The 20965-nt window shown below is 32.9% G+C and overlaps 2 protein-coding genes across 2 annotated transcripts; both read left to right on the forward strand.

Moving 5' to 3' along the window:
* Window positions 1–3386: 3386 nt before the first annotated feature.
* Window positions 3387–8686, forward strand: LOC131638700 (thioredoxin-like protein AAED1, chloroplastic). The gene is made up of 7 exons (XM_058909264.1): window positions 3387–3812; window positions 3961–4007; window positions 4108–4222; window positions 7835–7879; window positions 7965–8024; window positions 8138–8233; window positions 8334–8686. The coding sequence occupies exons 1-7, from the start codon at window positions 3540–3542 to the stop codon at window positions 8451–8453; spliced, it is 756 nt and encodes a 251-aa protein (XP_058765247.1). The 5' UTR covers window positions 3387–3539; the 3' UTR covers window positions 8454–8686.
* A 5215-nt stretch (window positions 8687–13901) lies between these two features.
* Window positions 13902–14744, forward strand: LOC131606954 (short-chain dehydrogenase PC-15-like). The gene has a single exon (XM_058879034.1). It carries the CDS (start codon window positions 13902–13904, stop codon window positions 14742–14744), a length of 843 nt encoding a protein of 280 aa, XP_058735017.1.
* The last annotated feature ends 6221 nt before the right edge of the window (window positions 14745–20965 follow it).

A 20965-nucleotide genomic window follows, 5' to 3' on the forward strand; every position in this document is an offset into this window, starting at 1 on the left:
GCTGTTTGACTCTGATGATATTCAAACGTTGTATACACAAACATCAGATCAGAAGCAAGTACAAGATGGCAGGCTACGCTGACTGACAAAAGGAACGTTAGAAGCTATTAAAGGCAACGTCAGTAGACACAACGTGAACAAGGCTCGAGGTAGTTGACAAAAGAGTGAAACATTAAATGCAATGCTGTACAAAATACGCAAAGCATTAAATGCTCCCAACGGTCATCTTCTCAAGTGCCTATAAATATGAAGTTCTGATGAGAAGCAAGGTTACCAATTCTGAACGAACTTATTCTGAAAAACTTGCTGAAACGCTGTTCAACTCAAAGCTCAGAAACTTCATCTTCATCAAAGCTCACTACATTGCTGTTGTAATATATTAGTGAGATTAAGCTTAAACATTAAGAGAAATATCAATGTTGTGATTATAGCTTTTCAGAAGCAATTGTAATACTCTTAGAATTGATTACATTAATTTGTAAGTAACTAGAGTGATCAAGTGTTGATCAGAATACTCTAGGAAGTCTTAGCTTGTGTCTAAGCAGTTGTAATTAGAGTGATCACGTGGTGGTCAAGATACTCTAAGAAAGTCTTAGCTTGTGTCTAAGCATTTGTTCCTGGAGTGATCAAGTTGTGATCATGATACTCTAGAAGACTTAGTCGCGGACTAAGTGGAAAACCATTGTAATCTGTTGCGATTAGTGGATTAAATCCTCAGGTGAGGTAAATCACTCCGTGGGGGTGGACTGGAGTAGTTTAGTTAACAACGAACCAGGATAAAAATAACTGTGCAAATTGTTTTTATCGTTCAAGTTTTTAGACTACACTTATTCAAACCCCCCCTTTCTAAGTGTTTTTTATCCTTCATACCTTAACTAATTAAGATATATGACATTGTTTTATTAGTGTTGCCCTTCCTTCAAGTTCACCTAAATGATAAAGAGTGCTCTATAAAAAAAGCTTAAATTATTTGATTAAATTACATTTTATCTTATAAATTGACATGATTGTATGAATCAAAACAACATGTATAGAGGTAAAAATTGTTCATGGCCACAAATAGACTGGAAAACAATGTATAAAGGTCACTTACTCACTTGTGATGGTAATCAAGGGATACATTTTTAATTTGTACTAATCCTGCATCATTAACACAATTAGTTCTTTTTTGCCTATCAAAAATATAGTTGAAAATATGCATTAATGAGCACATGAATAAAAAAGACATAATGATCACCAAATATTACTCATTTAACTTTCACATCCATATTTGATAACCAATACCATTTATAATAATGATTCTTTGGACAATGGTCTATCTTTGAAGGTTTATGACAATCTCCGTAAAACTCTTTTTTAATGTTGGAACCATTATCACTAAGATAAACATCATGAAAATACCACGACACAAGTTCAATTTCAAATTTATTATAGAATTATAAGATGAAAATTTTCAAATTTACCGCTTATACTATAATTTCTCTAAATTTTTGTTTTCCATTCCAAAATGTTCATTTGGGCCATCATTTAACCAATTTCTACCTTATGTAAATGTCATTGGTATTCTCCGTGAAGTTGTCGAGACCCAAGTTGCATAGGTGATAAAAAGGTGTGCATCAACATTATCTTATTAGATGAACAATATTTATACTATTATTTCCTCTTCATTCCTCTCTACTTTTATTATTACTGATATCTTTCATACTTGACTAATCATGTCCTTTTTTTAATTAGTGGAAATGAACTAGGTGTTAACCTTTGGGAATCCTACATCAACAAATTTATGTCCTAGACCGATGACAAGAAATAAAATGGACCAACAATTGTCATATTTAATCATGCTTGATATTGACAAAGTTCAGGTAACATCATCTATTTCACATTATTTTTTAATAGAATTACCATGTTATGCTAATATTTCACGTATCTTATTTTTCTTATTTCATCTACAGGAAATCTTAACATGTCAAATGTTTGGAATGACTTAAAATTACTTCTCAATTTTGACCATCCTTGGATTATAGAATTCATATCAATGCATGTTACTTTATCAACCACTATAATGATCTTTTGTAGTCTTTTTCTTTTTAGTTCGGGAAAGAGATTGGGTTGGCAACATATGTCTGCTTCGCAGTTGCAAAAGGAATTGTCGAGACTATTCAAGCTTCCTCGACAAGTTTTCTTTTCCTTCAAATTATCAAACCATGGTCTCTCTTTGGTTTTGTGGACCTCCCAATTGCCTCGTTCATCTCTTTTCTTTTCTTACAAAGCCTTTTCTCTAAAACTGTAAAAATAAGGGAGACATGTAACTGATTTGTAATGATTTGTAAGCGTAAGAACCAGTTTCCCAATTGACTTCTATATTAGAGTTCTTATCTACAAATACTCAACTAAGTAGTTGAGTAAAGACATTTATTTTTTACATATTTAAATCAAATAAGCCCTCTTGTGCTCTTTAACACACGTTGGATCAGAGTACTCACCACAAATACAATACCTAACACAATTATCTCCTTTACTTTTATGTTACTATCACAATAACAAAATAACAAATAAAAGTAAAACAATTAATGTCTCGTTATAAATACAAAATTCACAATTGTCTTCCCTTTCTCAGCTTCAGCTCGAGTAAGAATTGAAGGTTATTTTTTTAAAAATATTTTAACCATAAAGGTTTTACTTATTTGAAAATTTCAACAAGACTATACATCTGTTTTTATTCTCCTTTCATATATTATCATTTCTCTTTTAGTGATGTTTTTTTTTTTCTTTTTCTCTTACTGCTTTACTTTCTACCTAAATTGAAGATTGAAAGAGAGATAATGAGACAAAAGTATTTCTAAATGCCTTGTTGTCATTTGTTATTGAGCTACTAACAAGGAAGTCAAGTAAAGAAGGATGTTGAGGATTAATTTTGGTTTATTCTATTATAAAATTGGACATTTAATTTTGGTATTAATCAATTATAAAAATGGACATTCGGAGGTTTAGCATCTATTTTATTTGGTTTTCTAAAACTATTTTTTTTAATTTTTAAAATTTAAAATAATAAAATTTGTTTGATAGCCTAATTTTACTAAATTATTATCGAAAATTATTATCTAGTTAAAAGTTGTAATGTTATCAAACTATTTTTTTTGAAAATTACTCTCTTTAAAAGTTTTTAAAACAAAAAAATTAAAATAAAATTTTAAAATTTTAGTTTTTAATTTTAGAAATTGGGAAGAGGAACAAACCGTTTTTAATATTGTACAATTTTAAAATAGTTTTTAAAAATAAAATAATCAAACATATTTATTTAAAATAAAAATAAAATCGATAAAATAATTTTAAAAAAATTAAAATTCATCCAAACAAATCTTTAATATTTAAAGGACTTGTTAAAATCATAAATTCTGGTATTGGCGTGGAGAAAGGAAAACCTCTCCCGCCACGGAAAATCTATTGCGTCTCCTTCTCTCTTCGTAGTCACAATCTCACTCTCCCTAGATTCATCTTCTCTAGGTTTCATCATCTTCATTCCGATTTGGAACAAACCAATGGCTGCAACTCTTCAATCTCTACGACTTCCTTTTCATCCATCTATCATACCCCTAAATTCACACACTTTCCCAACCTCTATCGTACACTACTCCCCCAAATTGAGTACCTTCAAGGGTTCATTTTTAGTCACCCGCAATAAACCAGTGCTTTCTTCCAAAGCTTCCAGTTCGCAGTACAGTTCCACTGTTGCAGAAAATCTCGGTGACATTAGCATTTTCACGGCCGCCGGTGAGCCTGTCATGTTCAAAGATCTTTGGGACCAGGAACAGGTCACCATGCTTATATTCATATACAATCTTTTTGACCTGAAATTGTGGTTTTTTTACTTTCATTTGAAGTAGTATTTATTTGGTTAATTAGTTGAGTTAATAGGTTAATGTTAATTTGTGGTTGGTGATTAGAGTTAATTTTTTGCAGGGAATAGCTGTGGTGGCACTTTTGAGGCACTTTGGATGCCCATGCTGGTAATTTAATGATCTTCACTTTTGGGTTTTTGTTATCATTAATCAGAATTTGTTTGAGTGATAATTTTTCTTACTGTGGATTGTATTCTTTTGTTCTTAGCTGGGAATTGGCTTCAACCTTGAAAGAATCCAAATCAAGGTTTGAGTCAGCTGGTGTCAAGTTAATTGCAGTGGGTGTTGGTGCCCCCGATAAAGCCTGTATTCTTGCCGAACGAGTAATGTTTTTCGTCCTCCTTTGTCATTTCAGGATTTTTCTAGCTAATTATGATGCTTTAAAATACTCAAGTTGTATACCATGCGCGTCTTCCATGAAATCCAAAGCAAAATGTGCTTCCCATGTATTGCTTCAGCCTCAATTATTAGGGTTTTAAGATTGAGTATATAAATGAAAATCAAGCGTATTTTGGTCTCTTATAATTCAAACATACATGGTTTTCTACAATGCACATATGGCTAGTATCAGCATCATATAATGTTTAATGTTTATTTGTATAATTTATACGTTTACAAACATAAAAAATCCTATTGTGGCATCTAGAAGTTGTATCATTGCAAATCCAATCCAGGTTAACTTTCTATAATTTGGAGACTGAAGTTGTTGGTGGAAGAGATAGGCTATAGAGGAAGAAAAGAAACCATCAAATTGAGTTCAGCTTAGTATTTGACACATATCTAACAAACATCAATGAATAATGGATCTTCACAAATCTGGCATAAAACATATTCTATAGACACAGTTTCACCATGTTTCTGAAAGCTTGCTTCTCTCCCTTCCCAGCAACCACTCAATAACTTCCCTCGATAACCAACTATACTATGCCCTGCCCTCTTTCTATTTATTGTTACTATCTGGCAACATAACTGACACGCAATTAATTAATAAAGCATAACTGGTAGAAATATAAAACATACCTGCCAAACAATGATTCTAACTCAGGTTCACCTTGCTATTTCCAGCAGCCAGTAGCCATCAAAATCTTCAGTGTTAAAAGAAACCCAGAAATAGATTAAAAAAAAAATAGATCCATCACATGATAAAATTTGAGTGTGACCCCAAATTAAAGGAAGCTGAGAGTTTTAAGACTTTATTGTTTCCAGTGTAGTTCACGATATGTCTGCAAAGTGTGCAACCCAGCGGGGTCAGGAAGCGGGGATGAAGGTCGGAAAGAGAAAGATCATGCATGTGCAATCTTGTGTTTTCAAGACTACTTGAATGATGCATTGCGGGTGAAATTACTGTGCCATTGCTGAACAGATTCTCATCATAGAAGAAAGAAGTCTCTGGTTGGTGTTTATGGATTAGGATTTCAGCATGGTTCTTTTGAGAGAGAGATGAAGGACACGTTAATGGGTTCAAAAACATTTCAAATTTGAAATGCGGGCCAAATGAAAAATATGCATAGATCCATATGGTGTGGTGAAGTGTTTTGAGGAAGGGACTCCCTTTGTCGTGGAAGTGGTCACTGTTAGACCTCTCATTAAGAAATTAAGGAAAACTTGCTCTTCAGTTTTGTAACAGTTATTATAGTATTAGGAGTAGTTGTGTTTTATTGATTATGTAAGCTATGTTTAGGATAAATAAGGGAAGATAGGGAAGAGTTTACTATCATGGAATTTGACAGGAAAAGAGCCATTTTGGCCTTAGGGAAGCGCAGCATGCCCTGGAAATTCTGCTATATTTTTTTGTATCAGCTGGTTTCTATCAACTGGTATCAGAGCAATTCTGATCTAGGAAGATTTTGTGAGTGTGTTGGAAATTTTAGAATGAAGATGGCTGCTGATTTGATTCAAGGATTTGATGGAAGGGATGCCTATTAGTGGCTGATCCAAGCATAGCAATATTTTGGGTCAAGAAAGATGAGGGAATAAATGAAACTTTGTTGGGTTATTGCATTTCCATTGAGATGAGATGCTCTTGATTGGTGGCTTTCTTGGAAGAAGAGCAATCCAAATACCTGGTAAAGGTCATTGTCAAGAAATTTCAACCAAAAGTTTTGAGATTGTGTTCAGGAGTCAGATAAAACCCCATTGTGTATCAAATTCAAAACGAGATGTAAGAATCACTAGCATCTCAAAGTATAGAAAAAAACTTGTGATGAAGTTGAAGGCACGCACTAAATAAAAAAAAATTGAAGGCACGCAGATCCAAAAAATAGCAAAAAAGTAAACTGTACAATGGAAGCCAAATTTAATCATGAGAGTGACGAAATGAGGAACACAGATTCATGTGCCACTAATGTAAAGGTCCAGAGAAGTGATGCAGAGTCAGCCATTTCATCACAGACTGAAGACTAGTTACCGCCAGCAAAACCTTCAGAGGCTGGCTTCATTTTAACTCAAAGGAAAGGCCGGTGTTGATGACAAAAGTTGAGTAGAAGGATGCCGTGAGATGGGTGAGGGAGCTGGAGCATGATAAAAATGTTGTACAATGGTCCTTTGCATGTTTGGCGATCTGCTGACGTCAACAGTGCCATCATGCTTAAGAGATCATGCAATAGTGAAAATTAGAGAATTGAGACTTAGAGATGGACCAAATAAGCAGCCACCGCCATAATGGTTAGACCAACAACCACCATTTCCAAAACTAGCAAATGTCGGGTCTCCCACGACATTTGTTACTATTCCTAAGATAAAGTCTAGGAACGAGAAAGTTCCACTATCGGTGTCGCTCGACGCTCACGCCCCAACAATTGGTCACGAGAGGACTGTCATTAGCGAGCAAATTTAATATGGGGGAATTTTCCTATTTTATGTACAACTAAATCTTTGTGCTTCAAGTTATGAGATCTAGGAGGATACATTTTTTTAGGGTGTATTTCTTTCATCTTGAGGATAATGTGAATCTTTAGGAGCAGAGTATTGTTAGAGAAACTTTTTTGTAATGGTTATTATATTATAAGTAGCAGTTTAGTGGCAGTTATATTATTAGGAGTAGTTATGTGTTATTAATTATGTGGGTTATGTTTAGAATAATTATGTGGGTTATGTAATTCAACGGGATTTTCCCTTTCTATATCAGTAGGTTTCTATCAGTCGCATTGTAGCTTCTGTGATTTGAAGAGATGCAGGGTAAGTTTCACCAATTTGAAAACAATAGATAGTAGAGATTGCACAGAGATAAGTTCGAAGAGGTTTCTTTTTTAGGTTTATTTCCTTTGCTGTTCTTGTGAGCTTATTTTCTTTGTAGACTCACACAACCTCTCTTTTTTTTTACTCCTCATCTCACACAACCTTTCTTTTGCTTAACTCCTCTTCATGTCACTCGCCATCTGCTGTATTATCCCTTATTTGGTTAATTTGTAAAAGTTATAAATGATGTGGAGTTTTGGTGAATCGACATACATTTGTTTTGGTCAGTTGTGAGGTTTAATTGTAGATTATAGTGATAGTGATGATAGTGATAATAAAGAAGAGATAAAGATATGCATACCATGTACAACTGACCCTAGTTTGGTGAAAGGTAGGAAACCATGGCCACTAGTTTTCTGTTAAGGTTTTTTGATCAATTGTTATGCTTGTGAAAGTTATTGAGTTACGAGTCCCAAGTATATTTTGGCTCAATGGTCTGTGATTTAATTTTAAATGCACTTTGTTGAAGGTTCACCTCTGTGTAGTAAATTAGCCAAGGGTAGCAATATGGGGTCATTTTAATTTATCTGATTCAGGCAGCAGAAGCAGCAGAGATATGGATCTCTATACTTTTAATGTATCTGAAATTTGAAGACTTTTCTTGTAATTTACGTATTTATAGAATATTGGTATGAACATGTACTTGATGTCTAGACTCAAACTAATACCTTCTTTTTCAATTGATACTGTATGTTCAGTTACCATTTCCAATGGATTGCCTTTATGCAGATCCTGACCGCAAGGTAATGCATGGATAGCATATTGAGTATTCTCCCACTAGAACTTATCTTGTAAACGTATATTTTAACCAATTTGTCCGTCTTTCAGGCATATGATTTTCTAGACCTCTACTATGGGTTTGGCCGCACTTTCTTCAATCCAGCCAGTGTAATCTTTACCTTAGATTTCTCTGAAATACAAATGTATATATATTTTTTGTTAAACATTTGCCATTTCGCATGCTGATAAACATGTTTTGGCTACAAAATTGTTATTAACAGGCAAAGGTGCTATCGAGGTTTGATGCTTTGCAAAAAGCGACCAAAAACTATACAATAGAAGCCACTCCAGATGACAGGAGTGGTGTTTTGCAACAGGTTTGATATGTTAATCTGGTGGCAAATGAGTGAAAACAAACTTAATATTTTACTTTACAACTAAGGTTTCTTAAATTGATCAATTTGTACATTTTGTCAGGGAGGGATGTTTGTGTTTAGAGGAAAAGAGCTATTATATGCAAGGAAAGATGAAGGAACAGGTGATCATGCCCCTTTAGATGATGTTTTTGATGTTTGCTGCAAAGTTACTGTTGCTTAACTGTACTGTATAAAGTTATAAATTTGCACGACATTAGGAATGTTCAGTTTATTAAGTTTTATTAGAATAGGATTCACTGTGAATCATACAAGAGACAACACATAAAAATCATATTTATATCATTCAATCTACAAACCTTTTTGTAATTTAGTATTACATAAAGTAGTTCATTGTGAACTTAAGTATATTGTACCAAAGCTTGAGTTAGAAATGGCAAATTGGCAATTGTCACATATGTAAGCTGTTCTTGTTTTGATCATTTGAATAACTATGATGAAGTTGTAAATTGTTGTACTTACCCAAAACTGAAAATTTGAAAATAACAGTAATGGTAATATAATTGTAAGTCGTAACTACAATAAGAAAACTCTTTGGGATTACTTTTCTCACCTCATATAGTGATGGTGAACAAACTGAAAACTAGAATTTGTCCTTCCATATTTCGGAGATGCATCTCCGGATGCACCTGATAGGCTGATACATATAAAAAGGCGTTGCAAGTGAGACACCCTCAATATACAAAAAAAAAAAAAAAAATCCGGCAATGCATCTTCGGAATATTTCAGAGATACACTTCCCTACCCTTCTCAAAGGCAACAGTATTGAGCCAAACTAAGTGTGGTTGCTGAAACTGGGTGCGTAATTCTATACAACTTCTTGATTTTCATGTTTTTGATGTTGCATGAATCCTCCCACATATGGTATGCCATTGCCGAGAATTCAATTGACTGTGGCCTAACATGTGTTATATTGTTTGGAAATTATGTATCAAATATGGAGTTAAGTTCAATATTCTATCAATCTATTTTGTAGTAATTAGCTTCTGATATTTATCTGTTATCAATTCTGTCATAAGGCTACTTATGTGTGATTTTAATATTTCCAAATAAACGTAATTGTAATTGAAGTAGCTGTTTGTCTGAATAATCTGCTATTATGTTTGCCTTTGGTAGTTAAGTTTTTTATGGTTTTAGCTGTTCAGGTTTTCATCTGGTTATGTTGGATATTTACAGCAGGGCCTGTGTATCACCCTTGGAGGTGTAGCTTTGTAATTTTCTGTGGATATTTTGTTCTCTTACTCTTCTTTGCACATCTTGTGCTTAGTAATTAGTATAGACATTTTAATATATTTTAGCTTCTTAAAAAAAATGTATGCTGTTACCGAATGAAAAGGATCAGGAGATTGTATCTAGAGATAAAAGAGATAGGAGAGACTATGAACAAATTGTTAACCTTACCAAAAGAGATAAGTGATAAGTGACACAGGTGCATCTCTTGAATCCGTAGTTGCGGGTGACTTACTTACGAAGTGTTAACATGTGTGTATAAAAGATGCTTTCCGATATCCATGTGAAATTTATGAACATTTTAAAAAATTTGCTGTGGTGAGAGAGCACTTCATAGGATGGAAAAGTAACCCCAAACTCTTTTTTTTTCTATTGAGGCATGAAGGGCCTTGTCATGGTGGTACTTGTGTTGGCCTTATATTCTTTGGGCCCAATTTTATCCATAACACATTTTTAAAAAATTACACATAATTTTAGGGAATTGCTTAAGACACTCTAAGGATTGTTTTTACACCCAAGTGAACAATTAGAACTATCCCTAAAATTCGGAAATACATCTCCGAACGCATCCCAAACACACTCATTTCTGTTGTTTTTTAGTTACGTCCCAATTATATGACTGGATTTAATCTGGAAATGCATCTTTGTATATCTTACGAAAATGTATTTCTGGGACATATTGAACCAAAAATAAATGCAGAAACGAAACAGATGCAAAAACAGAGATAAATTAACATTGATAACATAAAAAATGAAACATTACATAGATAATCGTTAACATAAATCGAACATTACATTTCAACCTGAAGATGGACGTTTCAACATCTTCATAATATCTTCGATCGATCTCAGAATCGCCGTATCCAGCTCGATCGAACCTTTTGTTTTATATCAGTTAAATGTATTGCACATAACCCTTATATTTGCCCCCATCTTCAACTCAAGTTGTTGAACTGAATATTTCTTTCGTTGTCAATCGAGAATGAACGGTACTCGAGCTTCATAATTTTTCGATTGTCTGAGTATTGTAGAGGCATCTCCAATATGGATTTTGATTTTAAAAGGGGTGTACTTCATGAACTTAAATTCAAGTGGGGTTCCGCGCCGTTGAAGTAGACAAATGCGACATGCTAATTGATGTTCATTCTGATGTAATGTGATTTAGGGTGCGTCCAAAAATATATTTTCGGAATCAAAAGAGTATTTTGAAATTTTTATAAGGTAATTTTCGGTAGTTTAAAGTATACTTTCACGTTGAAAAAAATTGTGCTTTTAGTTCTGAAAATATACTTCGGGGTATAAAACTGTTTTAATAATGCATACTAATACTACCTTAGAGATTTTTTAGGGTGGGAAAAGTTCAGCCCAAATTATTCTATTTTAGGCCATCAAATAGGGGCAGAGAAATATGTAGAAGATGTACTGCTAATTTGAGCTTTTCAATTGTTTGTTTAAAATTTCTTAGTAACCGGTTTGTAATAACCCTAGCAGCTAGAGTGGAGTATATACTATACACAAGAAACTGAGTAAGGATTGTTCTTTCATTTTAAGACATTTTTACATATTTTACATAAGAGAAGTTCATTTTATTTAAAAAGTAATACTAACAATAGATTTGATTTGCTATTGAAAATATAGATTTCAACCTAAATGTACGTTTGTGACTCCAAATTAACAATACCCTTGACCTATCACATCATTATTTTTATTACCACGCAGAATCATGTAATTTCAGACAAGTCTTAGAGACTAACAAACTTTTTTAAAGATCAATTTGATGATTACCTAAAAAAGATCCATGCTAGTTACTTATTGTAGACTTGTAGCAGATATATGATAGCAACCTGTGAGTGAGTCCAATGTGTGACAAAAGCTTTGGCTTTTTGCTGTTTTTAATTGAAACAAGTCCTTAGCATATTCTCAACCATACCACTAAATGTGCATTGCAATTTCCACCCTGTTATGCATTTGTTTGGTCTCTTTCATTGTCCTAGGAATGTGAACAGTTTTAGTTTGGATAGGCCTTAATAAATTAGGATGCAAATTTCACTATCTAATGGTTTATCTTTTCTTACGAAAGAAAATCTATTAGGTCTTTGCTGCAGGCCTAAAATTAATCTAGACTAGGTAGTCGTCTTGCCTGTATCATAACTAAAGTAGAAATGTCTTGGATCTCTGAATGGATTCATCCCATAGTTGTCCTATGCAATTTATAATTGATCGATATTTAAAAATATTTTAATTTTATGAAGACAAGATCGACATGGTGTATGTTTGAAATAGCTTTTCTTTCACTCCACCGCATGTTTACATCCACTTTCACCGTGAAAATAAGAAACTACAAAGAGTACATTTTGGACCAAACGCGCGTCTGACACTTTTCCATTGAGTATTCAGACATAGCAATCGTTGCTTTAAAGTAAATATTCAAGGTCATTTGACGATAACTCAATCATATAAAATTGACCTTTAAAGTGAGGATTGTCCCTTCTTAAAAATACGTCACAAACTGAATATATGAAACGTTAAAATTAATTGTGAGTGATCCGATAGCGGGAACTTAATGAGGTGACTCAGCAGATATTGAATTGGACTTTGATTCTATCTTAAAAATCGTGATTGAGTCTAAATCAACCTACAAAAACTGAATTGTAAAGTAAAAATTGTCCTCGTTTATAAACACATGTTCACCCATAAATTGTCCAATGTGAAAATAACTATTGGTCAGTTGTGAAAATAACTAAGGACTAAAGATATAATGAATATGGTTTTTCTTTACAATGTTCAATCAAGTATACTAATAGCATGTTTGTTTCTGCGGTGGAAAACAAGTAGATGCGCATCTGACCCAAAAGCTAAGAATTCGACCTTATTAAAATCAAGTTGAAATCACATTTGAACGTGATAAAAATACAACTAATGCCAAACCAAACATGCTATAAATATATTTCATTTGCGATTAAGTTCTAAATCTATTAAATAGTGTTGCAATATTTAGTTGAATATTTGGTAGTAAGATTAGTGTGAAAAGTAAAAGGGAATTCTGAATGCTGTGGTCAGCAAAGTAGATTCTCATCCAATAGTACGACATGCAGCATTAATGGTAGAGAGAGGGGGGGAGGAAATGGACTGGGCGTGGGGTAAAGTGAAGTAATGGGGCTAAGAGGCGCAGAGGAAAATGGCATTCATTGGGTTCAATGAAAGGTTTACTTAAATACTTTGAAAGAGAAAGTGCAAACACACCTTTTTCTTCTCAATTCTCATGCATACACATACACATACACTCTAGTATTGTTAACAGGTTTGGATACTAATCAGATTAGTTGCTATCCAATTTCACTTTTTTTCCTGAGTTCTGTTCACATTATTTATCAACTTTTTGCAGTTGTGACTAAATAATACTCCACTCATGTTTATGTAGTCATGTACTAATCAATTTCACACTTGAAATGGTGATTTTGACGAATTAAGTAATGGTTACATATTTGGTTTTGTTTAGTCACAATCATGTCATTGATGGTCTAAATTTAGATGTTATGTCGGAATCGAACGGCCATCGATATAGTTGACTGCGTACAATCATAGAATTACGACCGCACAAAAAAATCAGTTGTTACTTATCGACTGCGCACAATCATCGATAAGTAAATGTGCAGCTTGTTGTCCGTTTGCCATCAATTTCTGTATAAACTTTATTATATTAAAATTGAAAAAAAAAACAGTTGTTACTTATCAATTAAGTATACAATAAAATTTTGGTTTTGGTTTATTTTGTAAAACCTTAAAAATAAAATTTGTACAATTAGAGCTTCTCAGAACGAGATCCTTCTTAAGTTTTTAGATATCATGTGTAAGTTAGTCACGGTTCAACCATGACAAAATATTTAGAGATCTTATTTAATCACGATTTATTAGTGACAAATATTTTATAGAAACTTATTTAACTACCAAATAACCGTGACAAATTTTAGTCCCTATCCGGTAGTCCTTCTTGTACATTCTCAAAGACGACCCCAGCTCGTAACATTATAAAAATTCTTCAGAGTGGCTGTCATTAAAAGCTGAAAATGTCTTGTACCTATGGAGCCTTGTTTTGTTGCAAAATTGTCCAACAGAAAGTGACAGGAATATAACATCTCCATCACACTGCAAACATAAAGAAAACAATTCCAACACATAGCCGGCCAGACGGCCAATCCAACAACAAATAACCATATGTTCAAAAGAATATTCCTTTACATAATAATAATGTGACAAAAAACACAAATTAATAATGTTCAACATTCACATAAGATGGATAATTTAATGTTCATTCTAAAATTATTACACATTCATATATAATTAGAAGAGTTCAATTGAAGAAATCAAACATAAAAAAACTATGAGTGACCAAAAAATTGTTCTAGTGACAGGTTGTGCTAAAGGCGGCATAGGCTACGAATACTGCAAAGCATTTTCCGAGAATAAATGTCGTGTAATTGCTTCTGACATCTCAACGCAAATGCAAAACATGTTAGATTTGGAGTCAGACGACAACATAGAGACAATTGAACTCGACGTGTCATCTGATCAAAGCGCTATTTCAGCGGTGGACTTTGTTATATCAAAACATGGTCGTATTGATATTCTAGTCAATAACGCCGGAATAGGTAGCACGGGTCCGTTAGCCGAGTTACCGCTCGATACGATTAGAAAAGCATGGGAAATTAACACATTGGGACAACTAAGAATGGTGCAACAAGTTGTGCCTCACATGGCTAAGAAAAAAAGTGGAACCATAGTTAATGTTGGAAGTGTAGTTGGGAATATTTCAACACCATGGGCAGGGTCATATTGTGCTAGTAAAAGTGGTGTTCATGCAATGACAAATAGTTTGAGGTTAGAATTGAAGCCATTTGGGATCAATGTTGTTTTGGTTTTGCCTGGTTCGGTTAGATCGAATTTGGGGAAAGCGAATTCGGAGAAATTAAGTGATTATGATTGGAAACTTTATAAGGATTTTAAGGATGTTATAAGTGAAAGAGCTAGAGCTTCTCAAGGTGAAAAAGCAACAGATGGTAGAGTTTTTGCTAGACATGTTGTTAACAAAGTTTTGGGGACTAAACCACCTAAGCAAATTGTTTTTGGTCATTTAACTGGTTTGTTTGCATTACTTTCTTGGTCTCCTCTTTGGGTTAGAGACATGTTTTTTTCTTCACGTTTTGGACTTAATAGAAAGGTTTGATTTGAGGATTTTTATGATCATTTTCTTTATGATCGAAATTCTTGTTTCACTGTTCATTGTTTACTGTTTGAGTCAAAGGAATAATTTATATACTGTTTTGTAATGTGATATGAAAATATATATCATCTTGTTACTAGCTACTTGTTGTGTCTATAAGAAATGGGGTAAAATGGTATGATGCTAATTGTTTAAGTATCAATGTAAATTACACATGCCATTTTTTAACCAAACAATTGATATGCATCTACATGATTGTCCTACAATTTTTTTTTTATATAAAAAATCGACTTATGACCTACACACCGACCGACTAAGATGAGAGATCAATTCCACCGTTTACTAGCACGAGATTCAACTTAACTCAGAATAAATTTATGTATGAATTGACTTAACACAAGAATTGTCAGAACTAAGACTTTGTTTGGATTGAGGGAATCGGATGGAGCGAAGCGTTATATGAGATTGAATGCAGTGGTATTTTATTGTTTGGATCATTTAGAATCGGATAAAGGAGAGCGAAATAGAGTGTTATGAATTTTATTTCACTCAATCACTTACCACCATATTTCTTTTTTTTCAATTTGAACGGAATAAAAAATTTGTCTTGTTGCAATTAGTCTCTTATTAATTTAGGGAAAGTGATGATTGTTCAATTGCCTTAGCTTTTAGATTTATGCAAACACAATCTTTAAACTTTAATTAGTAAGGTAAAAACTCTTTTGGACCTCAAAAAAAGTAAGAAATATTCACTTATAAACTATATTAATGCCATGTTTCTAGTTAAAGTGAGACATAAAATAGATTCTTCCCTATAAAAACCTAATATATTGCTAACAAATAATTGTATTAATAAGCTAGTCCAAGTCCAACACTGGTTAAAAGCCACAAAGAAGAAAAAAAAGGAAGAGCATGGTGAATGAAAAGAAAGCAAATTTGACCAAGGCAGTGTATAGGAGATTCTTTATTTATCTTTCACAAAAATAGTTTAATTTTGGGGAAAAATAATTGGTCTCTAGTGGTTGTTGGGTGGACATAGTGATGATTACTACAATCAAAAAGAGAGTTTTTTTTTCTATTTCCTAACATTCCTCCTTGTCTGGTCCTGCACTGTTTGTTTTCTTTCATAACTAAAAACTCCGTTTTAGATCTCTTTTCTCAAACAAAATCATGCACTCTAGAATTTCTGTCTCCATGAAATTGGTCATGCAAATATGCATGCAAACTAATGATTACGGTATATATTGATCAAATGGAATCTACATATTTAAAGTCTAGAACAACGTTATTATAATTTAATTTCTTCTAATATGTAGAGTTAAATTTTGCAACATTTTAATTAATAAGATCATCCTTTCGTTTAACTTTAATAAACTCCATCTCACAAGAAAAACTTGAAATAGGATTAAACTTAAAGAGGTTTTGTGAAAATACTTTATATTTAAATATTATTTAATTATAGTTTAATTATTATATGGGTTTATATATTTATATTTATTTTATTAGCTATTATTAAATTAAAATATTTAATCGATTAAATGAGTTGATATGAGTTGATATATGAGTGAATTTCATAATGACCAATTTCAAAATAATGTGAATCTTAACTAGTCATTACCTTAGATGTGTAAGCTATGATCTTTAATATATAATGCGTAAGCACATAATCTTTTTTTTTTTATCTGAAAAAATTAATAAAGTATTAGGAGTACTAGTTGGTGACAAACCATAAAGTCATAGCATTATTATAAAAAGTATTTATTGTCACAGCTCGGAGAAGGATTTCACCATGGTTGATTATACGTGGTAAGTGGTAACGAAGGATGTGAAAGAAAGTGTGTTACTTTCTTTCACAGACTAGTGAGCGTGGTGAAAAACTAGATAACGTGCCATTTTTCACCACAATTAAAATGTCCAACTGTAGTGAAAAGTGGCATGGTTATGAGTTTGATATCCAAGAACTACATTTTGACATTTTTAAAAAGATGTGTATCACTATCTTTCTACACGGTTGGGCTATTAACCGAGGTGATATATAGATGAGGATTACTTTTCTCCACAATTGTAAGATCCAAACATGGGGAATCATAACTTGTACTTTTGTGAATCATAATATATATAAATAAACTGCAACAAGATGAGAACCAAAACCATAATGGCAAACATTATGAACCAAAAATATATATATTATATCAAAATTAAAATGACACACATTTTATATATTATTACATCAAACAAGGAAACAATCAACATAAAAAATTAGTGCGCCCTTATTCATTATTCTAAAAGAAGCAAGATGCACAACGTGAACAAATGTCTTTAGGTGTCTTGTCTTTAAACACTTATAATTTGAAATGATAATACTTATTAGTATAACACACATGTAAAAATACTTAGAAATTATAACAAACAATAAATTATGAATAAATAATAAAAAATATTTATTGATTAATTTTTCCATATGCCTTTTTTGATGATCATATCAAGTATCATCCACATTTTCTGTATCATTTTCTTCATATGAAAGAAAAATTATTAATGTCATATGTAGTCGAGTTATATTTCATTAAATTTAGGCATGTATGACATCTATTTAATTGTCTCAGACGCACTCCCGTTATTAGAAATTATTTCATTAAATCAATTTATGAAACTCTTGTAATGATCTTTCAACAACCACTTGTCACTCATCTAGAGGAATTTTTCCTTGATAGGTCATTTGTGAATGGATGAGCAAGGTTAGATTTTATCAACATTATTCAATATATACAACTGTTCTTAAAGAACTGCATCCCAAGCCATTGGCTTAAACTTTAGGCATTTATGACATCTATCTAATTGTCTCGGGCGCACTCCCGTTATTGGAAATTCTTACATTAAACAAATATATGAAACTCTTGTAATGATCTTTCAACAACCACTTGTCACTCATCCGGAGAAATTTTTCCTTGATAAGTCTTCTCTGAGAGGATAAGTAAGGTTAGACTTCATCAATATTATTGAAATATATAAATGTGTTTGAAGAAAACTACATCCTGAGCTATTCACTTAAACCTTGAATATATAAAATTTTCTACCTTCATATCTTCCATCATGACGAGACTTTGAAACTCATATAGATTCTTCTTCTGATTAATAGTTTGAACATGAAGGTAGAGAAAAACACAAGAAAGGAGGTTTAAATTGAGTTTTCAAAACTTTTCCCTTTAGAAAAACTATTCATACATGATAAACAAAAACAAATGCTATAAAGATAAAAATGACACATTCATGTTATCCAGGTTCCCCTTAGAAAAGGTTAATCCCGTCCATCTGCCAAGGTGATTTTGCCTTAGAAAATCACTTAATCCACTGTCATCAAAATGATTACAATTGCACGGGCCAACTTTCGGTGACTAAAAACCAAAACATTGATCAACTGTTAGTGATCTCTTAAGAATTCTGACCCAACTGGTCCCCTTAGAGATCAGATATAACGATCAATGACTCCTTTAAGAATTTTGACCCAACTGGTGCCCTAAAGGAGATTTCTCCACAATGATAAACTATCAAAGTCGTTTTGAGTATACAGACTAAGACTAGTCACTCAAGGAACAAACAACATACAATTGCTTAGGGTCTATGTTTACATGATTCCTTCTTAAAAGCTTATTACACAAATGTTTAAGTACAAAAGAATAACACAAAAGTGTTAAGCAAGATATGAGCAACAACTACTTGCTTTTACTTGATTCTACAAAGATGTATTTGATGACTAGTTAGGTAGAATTTTGTAGTGATCTTTTTTCTCTTCATATTTTATCCTCTTGTTGAAAGAACTAATGACTAGTATGATAATCATAAGCCATTTGTGTGACCAAGTTATGAAAACAGGGTATATTGTTTGGTCACTAATAAGATGAATGGAGAATCATAGGGGAGTTGAGTCTAAAAATAGTTTTTATTTGTTGGGTTCCTCAAGAATCCACTAGCTCATCTACATGCTTCTGATCAAAAGCAAGATGAAGTCTAGTTGTCATACTGAAGTGGCAATATCAGACTGTTGACAAAGTTCTAGAACTTCCTACCAGGTATCCAATGAAGAATATTACAAGGTGGAAGGTTTGTCCTTAAGATTGTTGATATTTTTTCTAAAGAATCTCCTGATTAATTCATATAAAAAAATCAAAGACCTTCATCATCTCCTTCAAGATACTAGAAGGATCTACTCTGCTGATAACAGAGTTGTTGAAGATTCCATAGCCCAAGTTAATGGTTCAGTTATGGAGAAAGGGGTTGATGTCCAAGCAAATATTGGAACATCATCTAAGCAGATTGGCACTCCAAAAAGAGAGACTGATTCAAATATCATGCATACATTAAATTAGATAACTTCCAAGACTTCAATGTTTTCTCCAGAGCTCAGCTTATTTTTCGAGAGAATTCATTATTTGGAGTTTGTATCACCTCAATTTCAAAAAAGGAAATAATTAATTATGGTGACTTTATGAGTTAAATTATAAGCCAAATCTGATAATTTGTTTCTTCTCAAGAAACAATTTGTGTCCCTTAGATCAGCAATAAGCTAATCATGATCTTCAACAAGGATTATATCTCAAGAGAGCATTACTCTCAACTGTTTTGGATGCTAGAAGAATATAATGCCCATTAGAATTTTTTAACATTGTACTGTGGTAAAATGTTGTAACATCAAAACATTCAAGGATGTCAGTATGCTTAACTAAGAGCATTCTACTAATCATCTCCTACTCTAGAGCCTTGCTGTAGGTTATAAGGGTAATCTGGGAATTTTGTACTGCTAAAGAAACAAAGTTATAACTGTCTGGAAGACTTGTCAATAACATTCTTTTATTCCTCATCTAGTGATGCGTACAAATTCAGAGAAACAAGTTCCGATGACATACAACATGTTAGTTCAAATGTTTGAACATTTGTTTTCAGCAGTCAATGCTTGGGAAAGGAAAAAGGAGAACAAAAGAATATCTCTCTCCCATGATAAGTGGTGCACCGTTTCAATGATAATTTCATGTTTTACAAGCACTTACTCATTGGCCAAGTTGTCGTTACAAGCAAGGAATCGTTACAACCAAGGTAACTCTCTTTGCATTTAGATTCCTACTTGCTGTTCTTTTTCTCAAGCTGCGTGTATACATGAACACATCAAACAAAAATGCTGAGGATAAAAAGGAGCTTCTGATAAAATCCAATACGGATGAGATTACTGATCCAAAGAAGATTGTGTCCAATGCTGGAACATCTACTAGAGCATCAATAATAAAAAATAAATTTGTGTCAAAGATGAAGTCATTCAAGAAAAATCATATTCAAGACTCTGACTCAGAAACTGATGAAGATTGGATCAACTTTAAGGATTCAGGTGGAAGAATTGGGTAGTTTTTTTTGTTGCTTTTGTTGTTTCTGTCAGATTAAAAAAATGTATTCTTATGGGCAAAAAGAGGGAATATAGGTGTAGTACTAATAGTCTTTTATGATAGGAGTAGTAGTATTCTTATGTAATAGTATTTTCATATAATAGGAGTAGTAGTAGTATAGTTTAATTTTTGGTTGCTTGCTGAATGCAACCATTTAGGGGGAGTACTACTGATGGTGGTGTTGCTGCTAATGATGGCATACTGAAGGTGCTGGCACTACTGATGGTGCTGATGTTTTTCTTCCACTGTTGAGTACAACATGTTCTACCAGATGTTCTAACATCCTGAATGTTGAGATCTATGAAGAGCCTTGGCTACTATGTTCTGAGTTATGACTGCTGCTTCTACTACATGTTCTTCTAATATGGTGAACTTGGATAGTTCAAGCCTGAGTTCAGGTTGGTTTTTCCAAGCTTTGGAACAGTTTCTTCTTTCAACTGAAAGGGAGAAGTAATTTTCTATGAAAAGAAGTGGCTCTAAAAGATATGGGGAATATTTGTGTTTGAGGATAGATCTGAAACAACATGTAATCCCTGGAATAGGATTCTGAATTTTTGTACAAGCGATTAAGATGTGTTAAAGATGATATCTGGTTGTACAAGCTATTAAGCTGTGTTAATGATGATGTAATTATATGATTACATAATTTACAAAATTTACATGTTCTTCATGAAAACTTGTGTTGTTTTGATTGTGGTTTTATTCCTATCTCCAGTTCTAATTGTGCTTTGGTTATTTTAGCCAAAATTTGCCAAAGGGGGAGAATGTTAGTTATATAGTTTTGGGGTTGGA

Source organism: Vicia villosa, linkage group LG1, assembly GCF_029867415.1.
Source record: "Vicia villosa cultivar HV-30 ecotype Madison, WI linkage group LG1, Vvil1.0, whole genome shotgun sequence".
Taxonomy (NCBI): Eukaryota; Viridiplantae; Streptophyta; class Magnoliopsida; order Fabales; family Fabaceae; genus Vicia; species Vicia villosa.

What these genes read in the sequence shown, in the direction of transcription:
- LOC131638700 (XM_058909264.1), top strand. Translation starts at nt 3,540, where the DNA reads ATGGCTGCAACTCTTCAATCTCTACGACTTCCTTTTCATCCATCTATC. An exon ending in ATCTTTGGGACCAGGAACAG is followed by an intron (nt 3,813 to 3,960) that starts GTCACCATGCTT and finishes AATTTTTTGCAG; the next exon opens with GGAATAGCTGTGGTGGCACT. An exon ending in GGAGTGGTGTTTTGCAACAG is followed by an intron (nt 8,234 to 8,333) that starts GTTTGATATGTT and finishes ACATTTTGTCAG; the next exon opens with GGAGGGATGTTTGTGTTTAG.
- LOC131606954 (XM_058879034.1), top strand. Translation starts at nt 13,902, where the DNA reads ATGAGTGACCAAAAAATTGTTCTAGTGACAGGTTGTGCTAAAGGCGGC.